At 49.0% G+C, this 25,865-nt stretch overlaps 2 protein-coding genes across 4 annotated transcripts in view; one reads left to right on the forward strand and one right to left on the reverse strand.

Moving 5' to 3' along the window:
* STK11 (serine/threonine kinase 11) overlaps window positions 1-3,505 on the reverse strand; it is a 32,081-nt gene extending 28,576 nt beyond the window's left edge. For both annotated transcript variants that reach the window (XM_072357373.1, XM_072357372.1), the window contains exon 1: window positions 1,830-3,505. In XM_072357373.1, the coding sequence (XP_072213474.1) occupies window positions 1,830-2,119 (290 nt within the window). In that variant the 5' untranslated portion in view covers window positions 2,120-3,505. The remainder of the gene's footprint in view (window positions 1-1,829) is intronic.
* Window positions 3,506-6,356: 2,851 nt separating this feature from the next.
* Window positions 6,357-25,865, forward strand: part of SBNO2 (strawberry notch homolog 2) — a 50,049-nt gene continuing 30,540 nt past the window's right edge. The window contains exons 1-4 of one of the 2 annotated variants that reach the window (XM_072357661.1): window positions 6,357-6,488; window positions 15,067-15,287; window positions 15,974-16,053; window positions 21,166-21,289. In XM_072357661.1, the coding sequence (XP_072213762.1) occupies window positions 15,162-15,287; window positions 15,974-16,053; window positions 21,166-21,289 (330 nt within the window). In that variant the 5' untranslated portion in view covers window positions 6,357-6,488; window positions 15,067-15,161. Of the gene's footprint in view, window positions 6,489-11,423; window positions 11,476-15,066; window positions 15,288-15,973; window positions 16,054-21,165; window positions 21,290-25,865 lie in introns of those variants that run through there. The other variant, XM_072357662.1, reaches the window with a different exon arrangement.

Raw genomic sequence — 25,865 nt, forward strand, 5'->3', positions numbered from 1 at the left:
TTGAAGAAAGCCAAACGCCAATGGAGCGTGGCCAAGCAGCGTGACATTAAAAAGGGATCACACGGTGCTTTCCAGCACCACCTGGAAATAAAGCCTTAACGTGGGGACACGTGTTGTTAAATGCCACCATGTGCTGCCCCCCCACCCAACTGACAGGGCAGACAGTAAGGGTTTGATGCCCGATCAGCAGCTCCATTGAAAGAGGAGATGGTTCTCACCGCCTATCACAGTGGGGCTGGATGGTTCTGATTAGCTCAGAGTTGTGTAGTAAAAGAGTATGGCTAAAATACAGCATTTTGCCTTTAAAAGAAATCACCACTGATCATGCAGATAAAGGAAATGAACGGGTGGCCTAAGAGAAGGACAAGGTGACAAGAATAGGAACTTGAGCCCAAGTAAAGCCTTCATTAGGAAGCAACGTTTAAAACCTGCCTCTGTGTTTTGAAGCAAGGCTGAGCCAGCAAAACAGCCACAGCCAAGCAAAGCAAAACTCAGGTAGTCTGCTTCACTAATTAACCCTAACGAAGGCAAATCAGACATTCCCAGACAGGCACCGTGCATGAATAAAACTTGCACAGGGTTCACTTTGGGACTCAGAACCATCCCCATAGTTCTGACATCAATATCTCCCCTGGTGTTTGGAAGTATTTCTTCACTACCAGGAGAAAAAAAAACCTGAAGTCCCAGTGAAAAAAAGAAACAATCTCCCACTTCACAGCAGAGCTCTGGGTAGAAGGGAAGGGATGGAACAGGGCGCCCGTGCCTCTACCAGAAAAACAAGAAACATTTCATTACACATTAACCAGCGGTTCACTCTTATTCTGAACTTGAGCCAGCAAAGGGAGGTCCCGGTGCTGAGCCCTGTGCCTGCTCTGTCACTATGCCTGTCATTGAAGGTTAGAAGGCAAACTCCAGGAGCTGACACAAGGTACAGGACGTGAAGTATCTCGCAGCTGAGCTCACGAACTCAAACCAAACTGAGAAACAGAAACAAGACTCTGCTGGGTCAGAGCCCTGCGCTCAGCACGTCGCAACACAAGAGTCCTCTAAACACCCCCCCACCCCCCCCCCCCAAGTCCTCCCTCCTGCTATGAGATAAGCCTGTGCAAACCATTGCAGCTGCAGGAGGCTCTCCCCTCCCAGCAGATAAACAACCATCTCTCAGGGCTGTAACAAACAGCTTGCTGTGGGAAACAGGCTGCGAGGAGGTCTTCGTGTGCAGGGCACAATGCTGCTGAAAGGGAAAGTTCCACCTAACGAGTCCCGCAAATGAAGCATAACACCAGGCTTCTCCCCACAGAAGGTTTTAATTAGTTACTTGTGCCCTGACTAATCAGTATGTAACTGGCACTTGGAAAACCTTCCAAGCACGGATCTTGAGTCACTGAAAAGAGGTTGACAACCCTCGTCTCTTATTTTACAGCTGCAGAAATGAACTGAAAAGAGCATTGAATTGCTTCCTAAACTCATTAGCCAAAAGAGAACCCAAGAATAAAACCCAAGGCTTGGTATGCCCACAATGCATGGGATCACATCCCAGCACTGACGCGGGTGGCAGCAATCAGTGTGTGAAGAGTTGGAGAGCACAGCCCCTCCTGGGCACACAGACACTGCCCAATGCTGCTGCACTCCCATTCAATGGAAGGAGCTGCCCCCTGCCCTGTCCTCAGCCAGGACAAGGTTAGGAGCCCTCATCCACACAGCTGAGGAGGGAAGACATTCCTTAATAGCTTATGAAGCATTAGTTCAAACGACGCAGAACTTCAGCTGGAAAACGAAGACAGAAGTTTCACCCCCTCAGTTCCCAACTACCCGAAACATTTACTCACTTTTTCACGTTTGCCTCCCCGTTGGGAATTCGGCGGAGCTTCTTCTTCTTCAGAATCTTCACAGCTCTCCTACACAGGGTTTCAGAGTCCAGCATCTCCTTGACTTTGCCATAAGATCCTTCTCCAAGCAAGTCTCCCATCAAGTACTTGCCAATGAGCTTGGCCCTTTTCCGCCGTGGTTGGTAGATGACTTCAGTCGAGTCGATGCGATGGATAAAAGTGTCCATCCCCACAGACATCAGCTCGCTCTCTCCAAACATACCCAGCTGCTGAGGCTCCTGCATATCCATCCTGGATTAAGTTCTTTAACCTGTCTTCCTTAAGCTCTCAGGGTTTTAATCCTGTTGGTTTGTTTCCAACGCTCCCTTTTACTCCTTCTCGAAAAAAAAACATCCAGAAGATTGTACAAACGTTAATTAAAAAAAACAAAGCCAAAAAACAACAAAACAAAACTATGAGCCGCTTCCAGCTCAAGTGGATGCTAAAAGATCCAGGTCTGCTCCAGTAACGGGTCTCTTAAGAAGAATATATAGCTCTGATCAGACACAACCAGGTTGGGACTCGCTTTGCTCCTTGGCCCGGTCCCACCACTAGGGTTCTTTCAAGTCACTTCGGCCTTTTGCTTGGCCCAGTTTGTGAAGGTAAGTGCTAGGTCATCCTGGGGACCTCAGACCATCACATAAAACAGACCACTGCCAAGTCTCGTTCGTGGCTTTCCATTCCCAGTACAGCACAGGCACCAGCTCCCAGCAGGATGGCGGGGGAAAGCGCTCCTGCCCTGCAGCCTTCACCTTCCAAGCACTAGAGCAGATCTTGGGGCTTTTTTCAGCCGTTTGGAAGCTGGAACCAAGTTTCTTTGAAAGAGTTTTCAGCGACAATTCTAATTTCTTCACTTTTCACGCCTACAAAAGTTTGAGGCCTTCGGTGCCTATTGAGATCTCCCAGGGGCATCCTTCAGCCACCTGGATTGCGCCTGGCACATGATGTGTCACCGCTGCTGCTCCCAGGGTCAGCGGGTGTTGGACAGCCAAACCCCACCGGCAGACAGACAAACCCCGGAGCCGTGCGGACAGCAACAAGGTGCGGGACAGCTCAAGAAGCAACAAACCCTTGTGCCGGCTGCCCCCAGCGCCCCATTCCCTACGCAAAGGAAGGAAGCGAGGGAAGGGGAACCGACTCTTCACGGGTCGCCCCTACAGGTGTCAGCCGGGCCGCAGGCAGCAACACAGACCCTCCCAGAGAGGGGAAGGAGCGAGGCGAGCACAGAAGGCTCCGCACGCTCCTGGGCCGCTGCCGCCACCACCGCCGGGCTCCGCGAGCTGGGAGTGGCCCACGGAACGCCCTTCCCCGTGCGCCGGGACCGCTCCGTCAGCGCCGGGCCCCGCGCTGCGCTGCCAACACGGGGAAGGGAGCGGGGGGGCCTAAAGGCCTCGTCCTCCCTCCCCGCTGCCGGGCCTCGGACCGGGCCGGGCCCCGGCGCCGCGCTCCCTTGGCGTCCAATCGTCTCGCAGAGATCCCCACCGGCCACCGTCCCCGCTCTGCCCCCACGGACTCGCCTCGGGGCCCGCTCCGGCCGAACCGCGCCCCTTTATCCCCGTTACCCCCTTCGCCGCCGCCGCCGCAGCGCGCACGCCGCCGCCATTTTGTTTACCTCCCGCCCCCGCCCGGCCCCGCCGCGCTCCCGCCGTTGCCCCCCCCCCCCCCGGCCCTTGCGCCTCCCTGGCGACCGACGTCCTTTCCCATTGGCCGTCGCGCCGGCCCCGCCCCCGCGAGCTCGCCCTCTGGTTGGCTGCGATCATGCCACGAAGAGGCGGGGCCGGCCCAGCGGCTTTCGCTTCCGGTTGGTTCACGGAGTTTCCAGCCCGCCCTTTCACTCGGGTGGGGGGCGACGCGTCGTGATAGGCTGAGAGAGCTGTCCGTCACTGCTGCCGGCCGTAGGGGGCAAAGGGCGAAGGGCGAAGGGGAAGTGGTTGCCATGGAGACGGGTGGAGGAGGGAGCGGCGGCGCGCATTAGGCCTGGGCCTGTACTGCCGCGCCCTCGGTGGGTCCGGGCGGGGCCTGTTGTACAGCTCGTCCTTAAACGCTGCACAAACGCTCCGGAATCACACCCCGTCTTGAACTTTATCTGCTGAGTTGTACGTTTGGTGCTAAATTGAATGTGCATGGCGGTGTCCTCCAGGTGTCCACCCAGCAGCTGGGAAGGACCCGGCTGTTGAGTCTCCCACATTGCCAAAGCCTGCGGTTTACCTCAGGTACGTCCTCACAAACAGACGTTCTCGGGCCAGAGGTGCCGTTAGTGCTTCTGTGCCTGTCCGTGTTCTCATTGCAGCCCCTCCACACCTCACCCTGACCTCACAAAGATGTTGTTGCTGCCTTTCTCCTTGCTGGATCCTTGCAGCAGCATCTCGAGAACGGCAAGAGCTGCCACCTCCTGGCCGAGTGCACAGCAGAGCTCACAGGCCTGTAGGGCCCCCGTGTGTCCCAGCTCCTCGCACCCACAACCCTGCAGAGCCTACCTTCAATCGGCTGCTCCCAGAGGCTCCGTCCTTGGATATGGCATCACCTCCAGCTGTTGTCATCTGCTTTTGGATGATGTTAGAAAAGAACTGCTGAAAGCAATGCTAAAAGCTTTTCCGATATGACCCGTGCGGTGGTTTCCTTGGGATAAGCTGAGATTCGTGTTCGTTGGAAGAAGTCGAGATTCTTGTTCTTTTGACTTTTGCACTAAGGGGTGTTTTAATCCCTTCTCCTGGAAGCAATTCAGTTCCATGTGAATCTCTACCTTTATTTAAAGAGTATGAGCAGTCTGCCAGCATACGGGGCCATACACACAAGTGAACACCAAAGAGGGAAACCAGCACAGTAGCACTGGGCTCCATGAACCCCTCTCCATCTCTGGGCAGCAGGAGCTCAAGGCTGAGGATACCAGACTGAGACTGGATCAGAGAATGCCTGCACAGAAGGACACACAGCTGCCCCAGGACCCACAGTTCTGCATTCTCCTAGCCTCAGGGCCCCATAACACTGTTTCTCCCTGCTTCTCTCATGATAGTTCCTGGCCACATGTGATTTAGTTTGATCTTGGCACCGAGTCCAAAGTGCTGGAAAGCAATCACCCAAATTCTGGTAAGTGCTGTGCTTCCCCTTCCCAAGAGGGCCGAGTTCCCAGCAGCAACAGAGCAGAATTGATTGGAAAACATCCACACCAAAGAACCCCAGACAGGAGCAGCTCCCACTGCCTCCTCTGCAGCTCCCATCCGGGCTGCATCAGCTGCGCTCTGCTCCCAGGAGCCTCCCAGAGGTGATACTCTAGGAAGGGGCTCCCCAGGCCTGAGGGGACTTTGCAGGTCCCCAGCCCACACCCCCAGAGCTGTGGATCCATTCTCCACCTCCGTGCTGTCCCTTGCTAAAGCTGTAGGGCAGCATGGACGCAGGGTACCCCAACCCAGCGGAAAGTCAGGGGATTTCCAGGCTGTGGGAAGAAACAGGAACTCAGTGCACGCAATGTGGCCAAGCTCACCCTGACACGGCTGTGGCAGCGACCCTGCAGCATGCATGCAAGCCAGCACTGCTGGACCAGGGCCCTGATGTTCGTGTTTTTGATCCTGTTCCCCCAAGATCTGCTGCCCCCCCCCCCCCAAAGGTCCAGCTGCCTGGGAAAGGCTTTTGGGTAAGGCAGAGCACTTCCTAGGAACGCTGTTTGGGGTTACAGACAAAAGTGCTTGGCACGAAGCTCATCACTGCCTGCAGCAGGGGCTTTGCTGCAGCCTCAAGAACTCATGGGGGGCTTTCCTATGTCTCATACAGCACCAGCACTCAACCCAGCACAATCCCATGTAGGTATACGCAAGTCCTCCCCTTCCTTATCCAGAGGTGGTTGTTAGGATAGAGGCTTTCAGTGCTCTCTTGTGGAAGCTTCTAGGGGTGGGGAGGGGGCTGCAGGGCCATCAGGTTCGTGCCTGAAATGGGAATTGGGGTGAGAAATGGAAAGGAGGCGAGCGCTGTGCTGGGATGGCACTGGTCATAGGAAGAGGCTGGAAGGATCTGTGCTGTTTCATCCAGCCTTTGGTTTATAGCTGTATCACACTAAACAAACAGCTCTGGGGGGATTTTAACCCATAGAAATGAATGACTGTAAAGGAACTGTTGAGTCCCAGCTTGAACCACTGATTGAACACCCAAGGAAAAAGACCTGAGAGCACAGGTGAAGGCAATTCAATGCAGCCAGGAGCGCAGCCGGTGCTCAGAGCCTGATAGAGCCGGCTGTGCTGTATTGGCATTTCCCTTCTGGGAATCAACTGAACACAGCCCTGCATTGCCGTGTTAGAGATACCAATGCAAAAATAGCCTTATCTGGAGTGTTTCTTTACGTGACCCCGTGGGGGATTTTTTTGTTCTCGTTGTCCTGGGATTGAACCGGGGCAAAGATCCAACAAAAGCAACTTAAAAAGAGCCCTATAGGAACAAGCGGAGGGCAGCGAGGTGGGGATGGGGGCTCCTCCTCCTCCTCCCCCCCCCCCCGAAGCCCCCGGCCCCAGGGTGGCGCCCTCCGCCTACTTCCGCCCGGAAGTCCGTGCCCCTCCCACAAGATGGCGGCCTCTGAGGGCAAGCCGGAAGGCGGTGGTGGCTGCCGGGCGGGAGCCTGAGCCCACAGCGCAGGTAAGGGTAAGAGGCACGGGGTGGGGGGCGGCTCTTTCTGGAGCTCCGGTTCTCGGTGGGTGGAAGGCTCCGGCCTTGGGGGTGTTGTGGGGGCGCAGGGCTGTCCATTCGCTTCCCTCGGGCGGGCGCTGGTTCGTGTCCGGTGTGTCAGATGTGAGGGGAAAATCCTTCATGGAGAGCTGGCGAGGCTTTGACACAGCTCGGAGCTGCGGTGTCCTGTCCATGATGGTGCTCCAAAGGCCACGGGTGGGACCTGGGCAGTCCGAGCTGGTGGGGAGCACCCAGCACACGGCAGGGGGGGTCTGGAGGAGCCCTACCGGCTGCTGTGTGAGAGGTGAAGGGGCCTCTGTATTGTTTCCCAATAGCAGTCACCCAAAGCAAAAGCCAACCTTGTCGCTGCATGCAGCCCAGTGCTGGGAAGGGAACCGCGCTGTGCAGAGGCTGAGTCCTCACTTCTACACTTAATTCAGTCACTTTTGAATCGAGCGCTGTTAAATATACTTAGAAACCATCAGCACAACCTCAAAGCCCGTGTCTGCATGTTGTGGTGCGGTTCTTAATGGCCCAATTAAGAGCCTGTAGAGGGTAGAGCTTGTGCCAGCAGGCTCTTAACTCCGATGCTGTTAGCAGTCACCTGCATACCCAGTTCTTAACATAATTAATTACCGATGCAATGTCTGAGAAAGAGCTCCGTTCTCAAAAGTAACCATAAACATCAGTGTAAGAGGGCTCAATCCTACTGTGAGTTAACGTGCTCCATTTACAAGTGAAATGAGATGGTCCTTTGGAGGGCGGGTTCTGCGGGTTCATCACTGGGATCCTGTAGGGTTTTTTTTCTGGTCTGTGCACTGCCATGGTTGTAAATATGGACAAAAAGATACAGGCTGTATGTTGTGTTTTTTCATGAGTCTCATGTTGTTTGAAATGTTGAGCACTGAGTGGACACTGCTAAACTAAGCAGCAGTTGGCTTTGGGAAGTGCTTCAGCGGAGAATCACATGCCAGTATTTTGCTCTGAGTTCAGGGGATGCTGTGCATCCCCTACAGCAGTAAAAACTCTGCAGCCTTTGCTAGTTAGGATGCCAGCTGCAGGCTTCAGAAGCCTGAATTCTGGCTTCATCTCAGCTCTTTGTTGATGGTTATCCATTCACTTGGTCTTTCTAGTCCTGTTTTCCTAAAATAAGACCATACCTTTAGTGGCTTAACCCACCAGTGAAGCTCCACTGTGAGCACTCTGAAGGACGAGTGCTTGAATGCTCTTAAAGTACTTGTTTTAAGCATTGCCAGAGCAGCGTACTGAAGTGTGTCAGATCTCAGTGCTGAGCAGTGGCACCGTGCAGAGTTGGGCACTGAAATGCTTTCAGATGTTTCCAGATCTACCTGCTGGCTTCCCTGGTAGGGAGTGCTGAAGTGAATGGAGCCATGGCTGGTACTCAAAGCTTGCTGTCTAATTTGAAGTGGTGTTTTTATATCTGATTGTTTCATGCAGTGGCTGGGATGGCTGACGGGTGCTGATAAAGAGGAGCATGTTTCCCCACCTGTTTTCTCTGGTAGAGTTTTTCCTCCTCTTGGAATTGTATTATTGCTTGTGCAGGGTGAAAGTGAAACTATGCTTTATCAAGGAGATGTAATGGTAAACCCACAGAGCCTGACAGAAGGTAGCACAGCCAGGAAACTTTACAACATTTTAACTTTAACGTTTAGTTCTTAATTTGATTCTTTAGTCCAAAACATGAATGGTGTGGCCAAGTGTTACACTTCATCATGTGTCAGACATGGGGCAGATGCATCTGCCAAGCTGGGCGCTCATTGCAAAGCAACAGCTTTGCTCACTACAGTCTGTTTTTTAACACTAAAGCACACATGGGCTGAATTTTCCTTTTTATTTATTTTTTTACTTTTAATTTTGTGTTTAAAATAGTGACAGCGTGGTTTGTTTGAGGGTTGTGTTTCCTGACTGAATAGGCCTTTTTAATGTTTAAGTTACAGAGCCCTGAAATAGGGGATTTATAATGAAAATGCTGACACAGGTTTAAAGCTTTTTGAACAGTGACACTGTATTAAAGAGCCAACTGTGCTGCCACTGAATGCTGCACTGTGACTCTCAATCGTGAGAGCCTGGATCTCTCTGGAAAGCAGTATAGGCTTAATTAGAAGTTTTATATTCTCCTTTAAGCTGAAACACTTTTTCAGCTCAAAACTCTTCAGTCTTTTTTGGTAACACGATCAAGGTTTGTAAACACGGGGCTATGAAGGAGGCCAACACATGCTTCTTTCACAGAGAAAGTGTGTGCTGAGCCTGCCTGAAGGCTGTCTGGTTCGAACTGGTGTTTATGTGCTCGTGATCAGTAGGAAAGCAGGCTTTGATGTCCCGGGGTGTTTTCTCAGCAGTGTGTGAAGCAGAACGCTTGTACCCCACGTGACAGCACTGCACGGGGTGTCAGGACCTGCTCAGCTCACGTGAAGTGTTTCTTCCAGAGCTTCTCTTGTGATTGTCTTAAAATCAGTGGGTAGAGGATTTGGAGATCGCAGTCCTTGGCTTTGAACCTTAGTCAGCTGTGTGCTTTCTGCTCTTCTTTCCCTTTAATTAACCAAGGTAATGGCACAGTTCTGCCTTGCAGGTGTGTTCTGTGGCTGACTCCAGGAGCATATGTGCAGCTGAGCCCTGAGCTGCTCCATCCTTAGCTCTGACTGCATGTTCTCAGTCTATGAACTTTTAACTGCCTAATATTAATCCAAGAAGCTGTAGAGAATGACACACCAGGGACAAATGCCAGCATCAAAGCTCTACATTGACTTTTCCTCCTTTTTCCTCAGTTAGGCTTGTGTTTCTGTGCTTTTCTTTTAGGGACTAAGGCCATTGTGACTCTTGCCTGTATCCAAATGGTGCTAAGGAGCACCCAAAGATGGGCAGTGTGAGCCTGGAGCCACAGCGTTGGCTTCTGGAAGTGCTCTGTGGCACTGACCATTCTTATGGGGGCCCCCATGGAGCTGGACAGGAGCCCCTGTTGGTGCAGTTCCCCTCTCTGTACATGAAGGCCCTCAGAACTGTGAGGCACTTCCTCACTCATGGTCTGACTGTTACCATGGCAGACCTGTGTGGTATAAATATTGCTGCTGTGCTCTTCACACCCATAGTAACGATGCTTTTGCTTTAGAGAGTTCCTGATAGGGCTGAATTTCACTGGCACCTTCCTGGAAGTCCAGTAGTGTAGATAACCTCCCTGGTTGCAGGCTGCATGTGGGGAAGTAGCAGAGCCAAGTCTGGCTGCGGGCTGTCAGCACAACTTTTGGTGCAGATTAACATGAAATGCTGCAGAGCCATGAGGAGGATGTTATTATTTGCAAGAGGCTTGTGCTGATTTTACTTGATGCTTGTGTATTGTAGTTGGAAACAACTGAACTGCTGCTTTCTGTATGGAGTGTGAGAATGGTGCATCTTTTGGAGACGGATTCCTTCAGTGTCTTCCAGCAAGTCAGATTCTGCCTTGACTTTATTGGCAGCATTTCTCGTTCTGTGTGCCTGTGCTGCAGTCTGTGCCCCAGGTTGCTGCTGGCTGGCATAGCCCTGCTAAGTAGTGAAGTTATCCCCATTCCCTTCTGTCTTGCTCCCAAGCCTGGTGGTGCTGTGTGCTCAGGATACAGAGCTAAGTCTGTATGGAACAAATGCACCCAACAAGCATTCTTTCTAGCTGAAAACATTCAGGAGATCAAGGTGACTTAAAGTGCTGGTTTAGCATGCCCTCAAGTGGTTCCGTTTTCACCACAGATGCGTATTATTGTTATTACTTCTATCTAGATTGATGTTATCCTGTGCTGTTGTATCTGGACTGAACTGTGTTCTTCCTCAGCCTGAGGATAAGTTTTCCTTTGCTCTTCTGTGACTTCTTAATGTCACTTGGAAGATGCATCAGGCTCATTTTCTTTCATGCTTTCTGACATGTGAAGTTAAAGACACGCTAGGCTGACCCCAGACTTTTCCTCCTTGATTTTTCCACAGTTTGAGTCCCTGCTGGGGATGGGGCTCTGATTCAAAGCCTTCTTCCTCATTGCTCAAAGCAAAATGTTCGGTCTAAACTCTGTCCAAAAAATATGGCAAGCAAAAAATGTTAAAGAGGAACTTGAAGCTAGCTCAGTCATTGAGACATAAAGTCACTTTTTGGTGTTGTGTGGTGCTCAGTTCCCATTTCTTAGGGCAGTTCATGTTCAAGCTGTGCTCCTGGGGAGCCACACAGGTGGAGCAGAGCACTGGGCTCTGTCTGCATCAGGGAGAAGAGCAGGATTGCGTTTCAGAGCGCTTTCTCTTGTTACAGGTGCGTGGTAACTCAATGCTCAGCAGGTTCAGCTCTGACTGTTCTGGGCATGTCTGTGGTTTCCTTCTTCTAAGGAGAACAGTTTGGAAGTGAGTAACAAAGGCTGAAACACAAGCAGGAGGAAATGCTCGCCTGTCCTGAGCACGCTGTGGGCTCCCACCTCTCCTGGATGCAACAACCTGTGGGCTGAGCCCACACCACAGTGCTGCTGGTGCTGACTGCTGCAGGACAGGTCCTTGTGTTCTTCCTATCTGGAACTGCTGCAGTAATTCTACACTTCTACAAAGACCATTTGAAACCTGCTCTCTGTAACACCTGGGCAAGAGGAATTCCATAGGAATCCCTGCCTATTGTGACTTGGGCTGAAGAGCAAACCTGCAAGCGAACTTACTAACGTAGGAATTCTTCCTATGGCTTAATCAGGGTGACTCATGATTGCTCGCAGGGCTTTGTCACGCTCAGCAGGAGCAGTTTCACTATGAGCCCCAGCTGCCTGGCCAAGCAGCAGCCAATCCAGGGCTATGGTCCCACTGATTGTGTAAGCACTGCTGAGTGCCATCACTCCACGTCAGGAGGGGTGCACTGCTGTTTCTCAGCAGTACATGTAGCAAGGGAGGCTTTACCTGCCTGTTGTTGGAGCTCAGCTCTCTCTGACTCTCCTGCTGCTTGCACCAGGTACTGGTGTTCTCCTTTACCACTTCTGCCTTCCTTACCGTGGCTGCTGGTGACAGGAGATTAATTCCAGCAGCTTTTAGGGGTTTATCCTATTTGGTGGGTTTGTTTTTAGTTGTTTACTTCCTGAGTAGTGATGGCAATGTTGTGCTTCAGCTAATTCTATACGACAAATAGCAAAACCATCCAGAAATGAGCCTGATTACTTAGTTCTATTTAGAAGTATATTGCGCGTGAGGAGCTTTTGGATGCCACCAGCATTACCTCCTGGCACTCAGGACCCACACAGGGCTGCACTGTGGTTTCATCCCCAGCAGCTCTGCCCTGGAATTTGAGGTCACCACTTTCCGTGATCCTGCATTTTCTTTTCTGGTTCTATATAAAGCTTCAGCCAGTTTGTGGTTCCTGAACTTGCTGCTTCTTAAGGCTTATGAAGTCAAAACTTCTAAAAACCTGATAGTCAGCAAACATCCATTTTTACTGTTAGGATGTGGAAATGAGGGAGCTCTGGCTTGCAAGGAATTGCTGATATTTGTGGCTTTCTGAGGCTGCCTGCAGGACGTGAACGCTGCTGCACACTGGGGCTGTTCCCACTTCTAACGTTCAATCAGTATGCTCCTGTTTGTGTTCAGACTGCAGGAGTGCTTTTGGCACACAAGTGGTGGCTGTGTGGCTGTGTCCATCAGCCTGGTGTGGAGCTGTGCTGCTCTGTGTGTGGTGGCAGCAGCTCTCCAGCAGTACACTGCTCCATGTTGTATTGAGGGGATCCATCCCTTACAGTGTGACCCAGAGGACGGAGATAAGGAACTCATGAGGTTGGGGTGTCACTCACTGGCACTGCATTCCCTGAGGCTCCTGACCAGGTTGTTGGGCTGCTGCTGAATTAGAGCTGCACTGAGCAATTGTGCATTGTCGTTTACCATCTGACTTGCTCAGGCATTGAAGTTTACACTTTCTTGAGCCCTTTTCCTTCATCTGGGCTATTGTGTGGGAATTTTCCTAAGGAACCAAGGCTGTTGTAGTGCAGAGAGCTGCACTCTGCCATGCATCCAGCCCTTGAGATGTGCTGCTGAGGCACAGGGATGCAGAGCAGGCAAGCAGAAATGCTGCTATTGATTTTTTTCCCCTTTATAAGTTACTTTGGCTGTAGAAGTAAAGCTGTATATTTGCTACAGCTGTTACGGGAATATAACTGCTGCTGATTTCCTATCGAAAGCTGTTACAAACTGGAAGAAAGAGAAGTTAAAAAAACACAACAAACCATAACCCAGAGCTCTCTGCTGAGAACAGAGATGGTGTTTTAGAGGCACCAGAGGATGTCGATATCTCTGAAGTGTATCTGTGATGCCAACCCTGGGGTCGGTGCTCCTCACCACCTCTACTCAGCAGCAGCCAGGCTTTATTTGAAGTGATCTACAAAGGGAAGCTCTCTATGCCATTTGCAGCGCTATGTATTTGAATAAAGTCTCAGGATTTTTGTTGTTGTTGTTACATGGTTTTCTGTTGCTTTGTGTTCATTTCAGTTTGCTTGCATTGGAAGGCTTGGGGGGCTTGGAGCAGGTTGATGGAGGTGGCAGGCAAACCTAGATGTGGGTTTCTGCTTCCCACTGCTTGGTGTGGGGGGGTCTGGGTGTCTCAGTGTCATGGGTGCCATGGAGTGGGGAGGGCTGTGGCTGAGGCAAAGCTGTTCTTTAAGCCAACCCTTCAGTTTCACCTGCGTTGTGAAGCTGTGATAAACCTTTGCCTTGTTTTGTGTTGAAGCTTTTCTCTCACCACTTCCTTCTGAAGATGTGAATTAAAACTTCGTAGGATCTCTTTTCAACCACCCAGTGGCATCAGAGAAAAACATCAAGCCAAAGAAGAAAGCAACCCAAAAAGTGTGAGGGGGAGGGAAAGCATCTCCCAGGGTGGCAATGCTGAAGTTCAGGCTGCTTTGCTTCATGCTGACTGAGCCTTTTTCCTGCATGTCTTCACTATGGGCTGGAGGTCAAAGTCTTCATTTATGCAGCCCTATTTGCAAGCTGTGTTGCAGTAAATGGCTTTGGGAGGGAGAATACCTTGAATATTTCAACATCTCCACAATCTTTTCTGTGCAGATAGGTGGGACCGGAGCATGGCTCTGCCCAAGAAATCCATCTGCAGCATCAGCACTTGATGTGTGAGTGAGGTTCCCACTGCTGGGCGGGTTACTGTTGAGGAAGGCTGTGTGTATGCAGCCCCTAATGAGGCTCTAGGGCTGCACGTGGTAGGCAGGCTGCTTTTTGGGGACCCTGGTGCTGGTGTTTGACTAATAAATCAAGAGGCCTGAGGTCAGTACATTAATTAGGGTGCTGGGGTGCTAGTGGAGTGTTTTTAACTACTTTTGCTCCCGGGCTTATGGACTATAAAGCCCAAGTGTGGATTTTATAGTGCAATAAAATGAAACACTTCTGGTAGTAAAAGAATGAGACTGCAGCAAATCTATGGTGAAATAAGGTCAGTGAAAGGGATCCTGACAATTCTGGGCCTTGTTGAAGAGTGTTTATTCGTTTAGCAATTAAAAAAAGCACAGTTGATTTTAATTATAGCGGAGTGAGCATCGTTCTTTGGAGGCAATGTCCCACTGTACCTTCCTAGGCTGAGTCACCACTTTGCAGGTGCTGCAGCCTCCACTTAGCGGCCCTGCTCCCATTGCTGTCCTGCCATGATGGCTGCCCAGGGACAGGAGCAAACAGTCACTTTAATTTTGCTTTCTGTTACAAACGCATAGATAATGTTGTCAGCTGAAAGGTCACTGGATTTTCTTTTTTAAAGGGACTCTGACTCAGAAGTTGACTTTTGAGAGAGAGGTATGGACTGTCTGCTCCATATCACTGCCTGGTACGTGTGAGCCTTTTTGGACTGAAGGTAGTGATGGGCCAAAAAATACCCAGCTTTTATTTTGCCGTGGGTGGCCCTATGTGAGCTGCTCAGAGAGCTGGAGGCACTGGCCATGTGTGTTCCTGTTGGTGCCAGGGCTGTTTTAGAGAGGTGGTCCTCCACCATCACGGGTCACATTCTTCTGGCTGTGAGAACTCAACCTGGCATTCATTGGGCTGAATTAAGTGTCTGCGTGCTAATAGATGCTGATTACTGGTGGCATGTGGGTATCTTGCAGGCCTTTGTCTGGTGTTTCAGCTGCTTCCCAACAGCTCCTGCTTGCCAAGTTACTTAGTAAGCCAGCATGAGTTGCTGTGCAAATGAGCAGTCTTGGGAAATGGATCATTTTTAGTGAGGGCTTTGCTCAGAAGTGCAAAATCCTTTTTGTGTATTGAAAAGAAAATTCCTCAAGCTAAAATCCAGCACTTTGTCTACTGCAGAAATCGCAGACCTACAACGGTCTGCCAGATCTGTGCACAGTGTTTGTGGTGAGGCAGGAGGGGTGTTTAATGCAAGTTCACCGTGTGGATGAATTCCAGGTGTGGTGATATTTGAGAGCTCAATTTCCCAGTAAAACACTTGTCTGTTCTGGCAGGCATTTTGCAGTCTATTTACTGATGTCTTAGCTGGGTTTGCACTTGGACCTGCTTTCTTCCCCTTCCCAAACCATAAGTGTGTGTTTCTTTTCCATTGCAGGACATGGTACAGGGTGAAGAGCACAGATAAAGAGCCTCCTGTCACTCTGCAGCCTGCTCCCCCGGCCCTGAGGACTTCATGCAGAACACAGGCTGATGCCCTCAGCACACGTGACCATGGATGGGGGGAAGAGCTGCCCTCAGCATGAGCAGCAGCCTGCAGCTGATGCCCTCTGCGGCATCCCCGGCTTCTGCTCCCCACTTGCCATGTCGCCCATGGAGGTGAGGCTGCAGGGTGTCCCCAGGGTGTGATGCTCAGGGCCCCCAGGAGGAGTGTGGGTAGGGCACAGCCACCAGTCCCCCCCCATTGCATCTCAGGTGTCCTTGTGTGCATATACAGGAGCTGTGTACCAGAATTCCTAGGCAGCTGTCCAGGAGCATGAAGTATTGATTGCTCATGCTGAAAGGTTGTAGTGATGGCTGTCAAATGCTTTTGAAATAAGAGGGGAGGAAAAAAAATGGGGCTGTGATTAAAATGATCCCTCTTTACATGCTGGGAGGTGCCAAGCTGCTAAGGAAAGTGCTGGAGACTTTGTGCAAGATCATAAAACTTTGTTTCCATGTCACTCCTCACTCTGAGAGATACTAAAACTGTGGCTCTGTCCACCTGTGTCTTTTTGAGAGTGGCAGAGGTGAATAGGGTTGTGTTTGTCCCAGTATGGCTTCTGAAACAAGACCGAATCCCTGATGTGTTCTGAGCAGGGCAGAAAGCAATCCACATCCCCGCAGTTCTCTGATCATAAATCACGTTTGATTTGTAAACCATATTCCCACATTCAGGAGTACAAAAAGAGGCTCATCTCACCATGTGCCTCTTTAGACATGGGTGCTGCGGGGGGAATACAAAGAGGCATTGGAGGGGAGTTGTGCTGGTCCTCTGCTCTGACCATTCTGTGCTCTGCTTTCAGAGTTCCATGCTGGCTGCTGACTTGTGGAGTGACTGCTATCCTGCTCCTTTCCCAACCTCATCTTTCCCAAGTGAAAACCAGTGAGTGCTGTTCTCCTTTATATAATTCTCCTCTGCTCTTGCACACCCTGTGATTCAACTGTTTCTGAGTGCTTTCCTTGTTTATTTCTCTAACTGATGGGGAAATAATTGCATCACAGTCATCTTGTGGCATTTCATAAACTGCTGCATCTTGGAAAAAGCAGCAAACAACTTAAAAGAAGACAAAACACAAAGACAACAAAGCTTTGATTTCTGGTAAACCTGGTGGCTGCTGCGAGGGAGAAACAGCCTTGTTTCTGCCTGGGTTTGTTATACTAATGGAGTTCTTAAAAACACCCCATTAATACAGTCCAGGTGAATTAACTCGTGCATCTGTAGCTTTATGCAGATAGCGTTGACAAGAAGGAACAAACTGCTGGTGCTGGGGCCAGACTTGTGTGGTGACATTAAAATCTATTGCTGTGCAGGTGACTGGAAACTGGGTAAATACTATAATCTCATGTCTTTGTTGGGAGATTCAGTTCAGCTCCTCGCTGTGCAAAGCAGAATTTGTGAGTCTGTCTTTTTATTCTTCAGGTTGTAACTGATGCTCTTCACTGATAAACTCACTCCACAAGGTGTGAAGTGATGAGCATGGGCTCATGTGAGAAATTGTGATTTCCTCTTAAGCTGCCCTGTGCAGAAAATGACCTAGATTACATGCTGCAAATAGCATTTTGAAGGGGGGTCTGTGTATAACAGTAAGTGATGTTATCATCCTTTGTGATGTACCTCTATCCTGGAACAGAAGGATGAACACTAGGGATGGCAGGAGGTAAAATGGCCTTGTGCTATTTGGGACTCTGCAGGCTCAAATAGCTGCTCTGGTCTCTTTGTGAATGCAGGGAGTGGCACAGATGCAGGATGTGTTTTTATTTAGGTTAGAGGTAGAAGGAAGGAAAGTAAAAGAAGGAAAGTTTGATATCATCAGTTAGTAGCTGTGTTCCCAGTGCTCGAGGATTTGGTTTAACCTCCTTCCAGTATGGATTTCTGCATGGTTCTGCAGAACGGAGATCCAGCCTCATGGGTGTCGAAGTTCCAGCCTGGCTGTTAGCAGTGATACTCAGCTTCAGTGCTCAGAGGGGTGGGAGTCCTTTTAGTTCTGAATTAGTTCTGCTTGTTTCTCCTGTGCCCGCTCCTCTTCAGCCTGCAATGTGAGCTTGCCAGCAGGTGGAATGTAACAGGGTGTTCTTGATGCAGAATTACCAAGAAGCTGTCCCGTAGGTGCCGAATGGAGCTTTGTCAGCTGCTCCCTGCAGTGAGAATTCAGAAGGACGTATCTGCTGAGTTCAGTATCTGCTTTTAGCTAGCCTGACTGATTGGAAAAGAGTATACTTTTTGAGCATGATTCCTGTAAATTACAGTTGGTGAATTCTCAAGAGGGCTGTAACAGAATTTCTGTTTTGCTGTATCAAACCACAGGATTAGATTGTGTTTGTCTATTGTGTTGGGCTTTTTTTTTTTCCCCTTTGACCATTTGTTCTGGTTTTTTGCCCTTCGCTTTTCTCCAGTGCTGCTCTTTGCTGTTTGAGTCCGACCTACTGGAAATGTTGCTGCCTTTAACCTGCAAAGACATGCCTGCTTTTAATGCAAACACATACATGTTGACTTTGTTACCATTTCTTTAGGAAGTGAGTTTCATTGTAGCTTTTATTTGCTCTAGAATTTAGCCAAGGCTACACGTCCAGCTTCCCGTTTCTCATATCCTGGTAACTAAAAAATACCTTTCAGGTGAATTTTTCCTTTTCTGTGTTTCATGGAAAAGCAAATAACTGTCATTTCATGCTGGAAAACTGCAGCTGAATCTGTTTTGGGTGGGATACAGGGCTGGGATGTCATGGGTAGAAACCCTGAAATCTTATTTGCGAGTGGCTGTTTGAACATGGCTTACTCTCATGGCAACAGCTTTGTCCCAAAGCTGGTTTTTCCTGTTTCCTTTCAGTAGTTTCATGCTAGAGAATTTGTTTAAAAGATACCAAAGCTTGCTTCTTTCTTTCAGGCTTTCTTAACCTGGAGATGTAAACAGTGTATTAAACTGGAAGAACAAAAGATGTTCAAGTCCCCGGTAGGGGAGAGCTGGAGCTCGGTTAATTTCTAGGTTAACTGTCCCTGAAGAGCTGGGCTTTTTGCAGCAGTCAGCTCAATACTTCCCTTCCTTCAAGGAATTGTAGGTCAGCTCACTCGGTGCTGTTGGAAGCCGTGTCACACGTGTACAAAACGTATTTCTCCAAAACTGGAGCAAAGATTTCTTCCGTGGTTTCTAAAACAGGCAACCCCATTCTTTTTCCCTGCTGTTTTCATGCACTTCTCCACTTTATCACCTGTGAGTGGAGCGCTGCTTGCCGTGATAGTAGAGCAGGTTCTGAAATGCGTGAGTTGGTGTGCTGACAGGGAAGAACAGTGCCTAGATCAATGCCTGGGCAGCCTGTGAACTCTGCTCGTTTGCTTCCTGGCAATGTGGAGCTTGCATCTCTAAGTGTAGGGCTGTACCATCAGAGCATAAAGCCTGCCCAAAGCTCCCAGAGCTGGTCTCCGGTGAAATTGCAGTATGGAGCCAGAAGGGATTCAGATGCATTGATGAGTAGCTGGTGTGAGGTTATGGCAAGCTTAAGTTATCAAGGGATGGGAACCCACCTCCTGGGAGGGATGTGAATTGCTCTGGCTCACCTGAGGTGTGGATTCCAGTAAGAGCCTGTCTGCAGTGTGTTCCTCTGGCTCCTGCTATTGAAAATGCAAGTTGTTTTTTAATTATTATTATTTCTTAAAGAACAAGCAAACAAAATGCCCAAGAAGTTTCCTTAGCAGTATGTGAAATAGCCTTACCCAGAGACCTGCTGTCTGGACTGACATCAAATGGCTGGGGTGAGTCAGATGTCAGTTCAGGTTTGCCTTGTACCAAACTGTTCCACTGCTTCTATAATTAGAGTGGGTGGCAGCAAAAAAGCAGCCTTGCTCTTTAAAGCAATTGTCTGAAATGGATCTAATCCCAAACTCACAAAGTCCCAGAGCTCGGGAATGAAAGAGTTTCTCTGCTTTATTCCTTATAGAAGGGTAGGAAGCAAGTGTGCAGTAGGGCTTGTTGGGTTCTGAATGTTGTATGCCTTCATGTGCTTCCCTTTATGTTTTCCTACAGGGAGATGTCCCTTTGGTTGTGTTTCCAGGTGCTCTTTTTCTTACAGATGACTGAATATAGTTTTGTTACCTTGCTTTGCAATGGGGGGGCGTAGAGCGGAACTTGTAGCTGCTGAAGGTGTCATTGTGTTGTCACATGTAACCTGATTGAAACTGAGCTCTAGAGCCAGGTTCTTTGTGACAAAGGGGAGGATCAGCATTCCTTCCTTTTGGTTTCACTGGAGAGTCCGGCTTCCCATGGAATGCAGCAGGGTGGGAGCACTGAGCTGCTGTAAAGCATCGCCCTTCTGGGGGCTCCCAGCAGGGTCCTGCATTAGAGCAAACGCAGCACTGAAGAGCACAGTGCTTCTCCAGGGCGAACTTTTTCCTCAGTACAAGAAGGAAGTGCATCTCACACTCGCAGATTTCAAAACCAAGGTTAAAGGAAACAAAGCAGCATGCCAGCACTGCTCATTCCACGGCAGTTCAGGCCAAGGAGGTTGGGGCTATCTTAGTTTCCTTCCTGTTACCTTGGCTGACTCCTGTCTAACCCATGAGGCACTGCGGAGGTAGGAGGCAATGCTCGCCTCTCTCTTAAAATAGTTTCTCTGGTTGGTTTGTTAAGCCAGGCTCTGTCCTTATGCAGGGGAGAGAGCACAGCAATTCCAGCTGGAAAGCATTTCAAACAAGCCCTTCCCTGTCCATAAATACTTCCCAGAAGCTGTACACAGATTTTAATTGGGCTGAATGGATCGAGGACACTGTCTTTAATGATGTAAAAAGAAGGGGAAAATGAGCAGATAAGTGTGTTTGTACATAAATGCGTGTAAGTGTGTTGTATGGGTGAGCTGCTAGCTACACGTGGTGTCCTGATTGCTTCATAATACTTCAGCAGTGGAGTCATCCCCAGCTCTGTTCCTGGATGGTATTTCTTCTTAAATTTTGCTTCTCCTTCCCCTCGCTAAAGTTTATTGCTCTGAGTTCTGTAACCTTGGCACCGTGGAGAGAGCACACAGCTGGCTGCAAGAGGAAACAGTCTGATGGGGTGAAACGTTTCAGTGATTCCAGCATGAAAACATGTTGGGTGGCGATTGCCCAAGCAGCATTGAGTGCATGGCCCTTACGGGAAGGATTACAGAGCACATTCCTGCTGCTGCTCGTGTGTAATAGCAAAGCGGAGGACAGCCATGGAATACAGAGCAGAGGCTGCTCCTGGGAAGGAGGAAGGGAATTGCTCTTTTGCTGTTCTGCCCTCCTTTCTGCTCAGAGGAAGCTGGAGCTTGGGGCAGGGAGGCAGGAGGAGATGGCAAGTGCCATCCCCAGCAGGGACCGATCAGAAGACCTTTGCTTTTCTCTCTTGTATTAGGTCAGTAGAGGTTTTGCCTTGTAACAAGCTATAATCGGTTACATCTGAAATCCATCTCTCTCTGGACTAATGGTTCTGTCTGGGCTTGCATGTTCCTAACCCTTCCGTTTCTATCTGTCTTTGCTCTGTGGCTGTATTCCCTGCGGGAGTACGAAGGGGCTGTTAGCTGTCCCAGCCTGCAGGCTCGCTGTGCTGATTGCAGGGAGGGCTGCTTCGTTTTTATGACCTGAGCAGGGGCTTGGGTGTGACATTTCCATGCAACTTGATGCTTGTCCTTACGTAGCATGACTGTCAGGTTCTGTCATGCTGTCACACATTAGGCCCTGGGACATCTCAGAGCCTCGCTTTTGCTTTGTTGTTAGGGCTGAAACATCTAATTCTGCAGACTCTTCTGCAAAGTCCTTCTTAGTTCACACAGATTGCTGAGAACTCAATTCTTGGTCTTAAGGCAGATCCTGTAGTTGTCTGCTTTTTGCCTCACAGATATCTCATCTGGATCGACTTAGCTTTTCTAAATCAACTTCTTGTGTGTGTCATCCCATAATTACCCCTTCGCTGCTGCTGATGGAGTCTGAAGCGACCTGAGGAATACTAAGGACCCACAGGAAGTAACTGCTTTTCCCATTTCCTTACAGGCAATATTTTAATTCCTCTCACGATTTTTATATGAATCCCATCAGCAGACCACATTTCTTGGATACAAACTGTGCATCTGTGGACCCCACTGACTTCTTACCAAAAAATGGTGATTTTCCTCAGGTAAGTACATTGCTACTGATGGCTTTGGGGAAAACAGTGCTTTGTGATGGGTGTTGGTTTATCAGGATTGTGGAGTAGAGGGGAAAGGAAGAGAGAGAGAGAGTCATAAATTTGTCCAGCACCAGTTTGGAGGAGGTGTGTGTAATTGGGGTAAATTCTCAGCAATAAAGCAGCTATCTGTTGGCTTGGTAGGAGCTTATCTGTGATACAATTGCTTGCCTTTGAAAATGATATTAAATGTAAACACAAAGGGCACGGGAGAATCATTTTGCAGGAGGGTGTAGGTAAGTGTGAATTTGAAAATGCTTCAGTCAGTTAAATCATTTACCTTCCGAAACTTCCTTCACTTGTGAACGCTGCATGTGCTCTCGCTAATTAGAAGTGGTGGTTCCTGACCAGTGGATCTTTAAAGATTGCATCAGTTCATTGCCCAAACTGAGATCCCAACCAGGTGGCTTTTTGCAGTGTGGAATGAGTCTCCATCCATCATCTGGCATCCCATGGGAGGACCCACAGGCATCCTCACCTCGGGGATCCCTTTGGAAGGTGTCTTTCTGTAGTTCTTTTTGAAGTGTTTCACTTGTTTTTTGGCAATGCCTTACAGTAAGATTAGCCAATAATGACTGCAAAGAGGCTTATCTGACAGTGCCAACTGAATAAAGAAGGAACTAACTACATCCCTTCTAGGGGTTGCTGTAGATATTAGCAGTGTCTGGCTGAGCGTGTTCTTTGCAGTAGTTCTTGTTTGTTTAGTTCTGTTTTAACTCAGCATCAGTAAATTTGCAGAAAGTTGCCTTGCTGTGACCTGTCAGTGCAACAGGCAAACTGAATGAGTCTGTAGTCCCAGCCTTTCTCTCTCAGTAAGTTGCTGTACTGATTACCAGGGGAGCAGGTAATGGGCAGATGGAGCTTGGCATCCTGTGCTTCATACACTGCAGAGAAGCAGCCAGGGAGGAAGAGAGCAGATGGTGATGCAGAGCACCCATTGACCTCCAGCCCCTGCCTTATGTCCTGAGCTGTTGTGTGTGACTTTTCCTTATGACAAAGGATGAGAAGAGACAGAACTGCAGCAGGCTGGAATGTGCTGTAAGCCATGTGAAGAATACTCACTTAGAGTAGATAGTGCTACAAGGAACTTATGCTAGAAATTTCATAGTAATTAGTTTATTTGGCTACTTCTCTTAATGTGACCTGATTAGCAGGTTTGCTGGGGGCTCCATAATTGGTGACAGATTGGACCTTGTAGCCTCAAAGGTGCCCAGAGATTCAAAGGAAACTTTAAGGTATGCAGAGTCGTGGTTTATGTTCAGAATCTTCATCCATGCTGTCTATAAGTCAGACTTATTTCTGGTCACAAAGAAGCTTACCGGCAGAGCCAGGCTTCCTCTGAGTGTGGGAACCAGCTAATCTTCACATCACAGCTGATCTGCCTCAGGTTTGTGAGTTGGTGTGACAGATAAGCACACGGGCAGTGCTTGGGTGTGTGTGAAATGGAGCTGAGTTTGTTTCCCTTCCCTCTTCTGTGTTAAGGTAAAGGCTGACCTTTGCAGACACTTCATGATTAATTTTAGGCATGTCCTGCAAGGTAGCCCAGAGGTCATGAGGGTAAATGGGGCAGTATGGGAGTACTTAGTGCTGGCATTGTGCTTCAGCACATCACAAAACACTCCAGTAAGCCCTGGTGAGCTTTTGGATGTTCATTTCTGTAATACTGAATGCCAGGACACATCTACAGACAACCTTTTTTCTTTGTAATCTTTCTTCTCCTTGCATGATTCAGTAGAGATGCCTCAGCTTCTTGCTCTGCAGTGGATGTGGTGTTGGGAGTGCTGGAGTATGGGCTGAATTGGTTCAGCAGGGAAGAGCAGTTTGATTGTAAAAAGAACTTGATTCAGAAACATGATGTGAAGTTTATTTATAGCAGTAGGAAACAGCAAACTGATGCACGTCTCCTCTTCTCAAGGGAGATATGGTAATTCCTGCTAACTGTACTTCTGTTTTATTGGGGGAAGAGAGGATTTGAATCTCTGTGAGACTGATTCTGCAGACTTGGATTTATGTAAGCTGGTGTTCGAGCTCTTTAAGGTAAGGTCCTGGTGTGAGAGCATAAACTGCGCTCCTTGAGCAAAGCTGCTGGTGGCTCATCTGCTGCACCAGCGTGGTTCATCACCAGTGCTGGTGTTGCAGTGCTGCTCTTGACCAGAGTCGTCTGCTTGGATCAAACCAGATTAAGTAGGTGAATTATAGTAGCATTGATCTTTGCCTCCTGATGAATTAATTGTGGGAGGAATGAGACAGAAATGTGATCTCATCAACTTGTGGAAACCATTTTAGAGACCGTGATGGGAAGAGGGAGATGGGTCTTCTTCACAGGTCTCAGCTTGCAGGTCTGTGTAGTTTGGCTGATGGGTTTAACGGGAAAGAGGTTTAATTATTTCTTTTACTTATGTATTTTCTAGTATGTGAGTGGTCAGTCGGCTTCCTTCCCCTGCTGTGTGCAGAAATCGATCTCAGCCAGCTCGGCAAGAGCAAATTTTGGAGATTGTTTCTGAAAAGGAGCTGCTGCTTCTCTATGGTGGCTGTGATGGAGGAGCAGAAGGGCTCTGAAACAAACAGCACATAAAACAACCTCAGGTGATTTCCAGAAAAAAAAAAAAAGCAAAGATCTTTCCCTGCTCTCATCCTTCTGGGGGAGGAAGCAGCAGAATGGAGTGAGGTGACTGTAGGCAGTTATGCTTTTGCATTGACCTCTTCCAAGGCAAATGCTGGGAGGCTGCACTTATTGCACCGCACTTACAAGAGTTCTTCAGCTTCGTGTACAGCAACAGGGAATTGTCCATCTCTGAGCCTGTTGCAGCCAAACTAGTTCTCTTGCTCAGACATTGTACTGCATAGCAGCTGGTAGTGCCATGTATGTTTGCTCCTATTAGAAACAGCGTTTCTGTAAGTCTTTCTGTTCTATATGGTGGTTCTCAGTAAGCCTGTGCACCGAGCACTGTGGCTTGGTACTTCCATGGCAGTAATCTGTCAACCTGTGTGCTTTGAAACTGAGAAGCACTGAAAAAGACTTTAGTTAGAGCTTTGTTTTCCAGTATGAAGCTGAGGTAGCACCTCAGAGATGTGCTGACTGCCCAGAGCTGCTGCAGTGTGGATGGATGCTTGTCACCAGGTGTCTGTGCCACTGATGTGCAACGACACTTGTTTTGTGCTCTCCTGCCTCTCGGAGGCGTTCTGCCTTCATTCATCCTGTGCTCTGCGGAGATACAGCACCAGGTCAGCAGTTCTGAATGTGCAGCTCTCGACTTCCTTAAGCTTTCTACAGGGCTTGCTGCGAGTGCTCTGACACTGGTGCTAACGTGGCGACTCATTGATAAAACAGAGTGCTTTCTACCCAAAGAAAAGCTGATGATTTTTTTTTCACTAGGAGCCAAAATTGGAGCCTGGATCTCAGAGAGAGCAGGCAATTGACTGGAGGCAGTGACATTCATGTGGAGTCATCCGGGAACATCCTGGAGGCTTTCCATCCCTTGCTTCAGCAGTGTTTTCCATTTTACTGATTTCATGCTCTCCCAGCTGCCAAACTGTTAAATATTAACAACTTGCTTGGAAAGCTGAAACATCTCATTCAGAAGGTGAGGGAGCGGCTTGGCTGATGACATCTTTCCTAGTGACTACACAGGAAAGTACCTGTCTTTTCCATGCTTTCCTGCTGTGGCAGGAGTGGCAAGAGCTGTTAAGCTTTGTGCTGTCAGGACCATGCCAGACAGAGGACTGAAACCCAAGAGAGAACATGAAGAGTTTGCAGCACGCTTTGGTAAGAGGTTCTTGATTAAATCTGTGGTCTCCGGGCAGCCAAGATAGATTGGGTGCTTATGTGAGAGCTGTTTTCATATGTGAGTACACATTATCCTATCATCTTTGTTTAGATATAAGAATGCAATCTGTGATCATTCAGCAGTGCAAAGAGCTTGCTGTACCCTGGGGTTATGGTGCTCTGTGTCTTAGCAGCCTGCCATTGCTGTGCTGTCCAGAGGGACAGAGTGGGGAGAGTGGTGGAAATAGCAACTATCAACTATGATTTGGGGCCATCCCTTTGTGTGATCTGACAGTAAGCTGCTGAGTGCTGCATCCCTGACACGACCCTGCAAGCAGGATCCCAGCCTGGTCTCGGACTGCTTTTAAAAGCAGTTTCTCTTCAGAATTTTCCAGCAATGCACATGATACTGAAAGTGGATTGTAAAGGTCTAAAGAGCAAATGCCTGATGATTCTGTCGAGATGTTTGTGCTCTAAATGCTTCCGGTTGCCAGTAGTGATCTGAGAATTATTCTTGTGCCCTGGGGTTTGAGGAACACAAGGGTGCACAGAATGGCAAGGCTGACGTTCCTTCCTTCAGCGTTAGTTTTTGGTTCCCCATCTTCTCTCTGTGTTTTGTTCCAGAGCTCCTCAGACCTGCCTTCAGAATGTAAAGGCTGAGGATGCCGTGAGTGGGAGTTGCAACACATCCTAATTGCTCTGGGAATTTCTTTTTTGGTTGAATCACTCACTGCCGCCACTTGGGTCTAGCGAGAAGCAATT

Source organism: Excalfactoria chinensis, chromosome 26 (genome assembly GCF_039878825.1).
Source record: "Excalfactoria chinensis isolate bCotChi1 chromosome 26, bCotChi1.hap2, whole genome shotgun sequence".
In the NCBI taxonomy this organism is placed as follows: Eukaryota; Metazoa; Chordata; class Aves; order Galliformes; family Phasianidae; genus Excalfactoria; species Excalfactoria chinensis.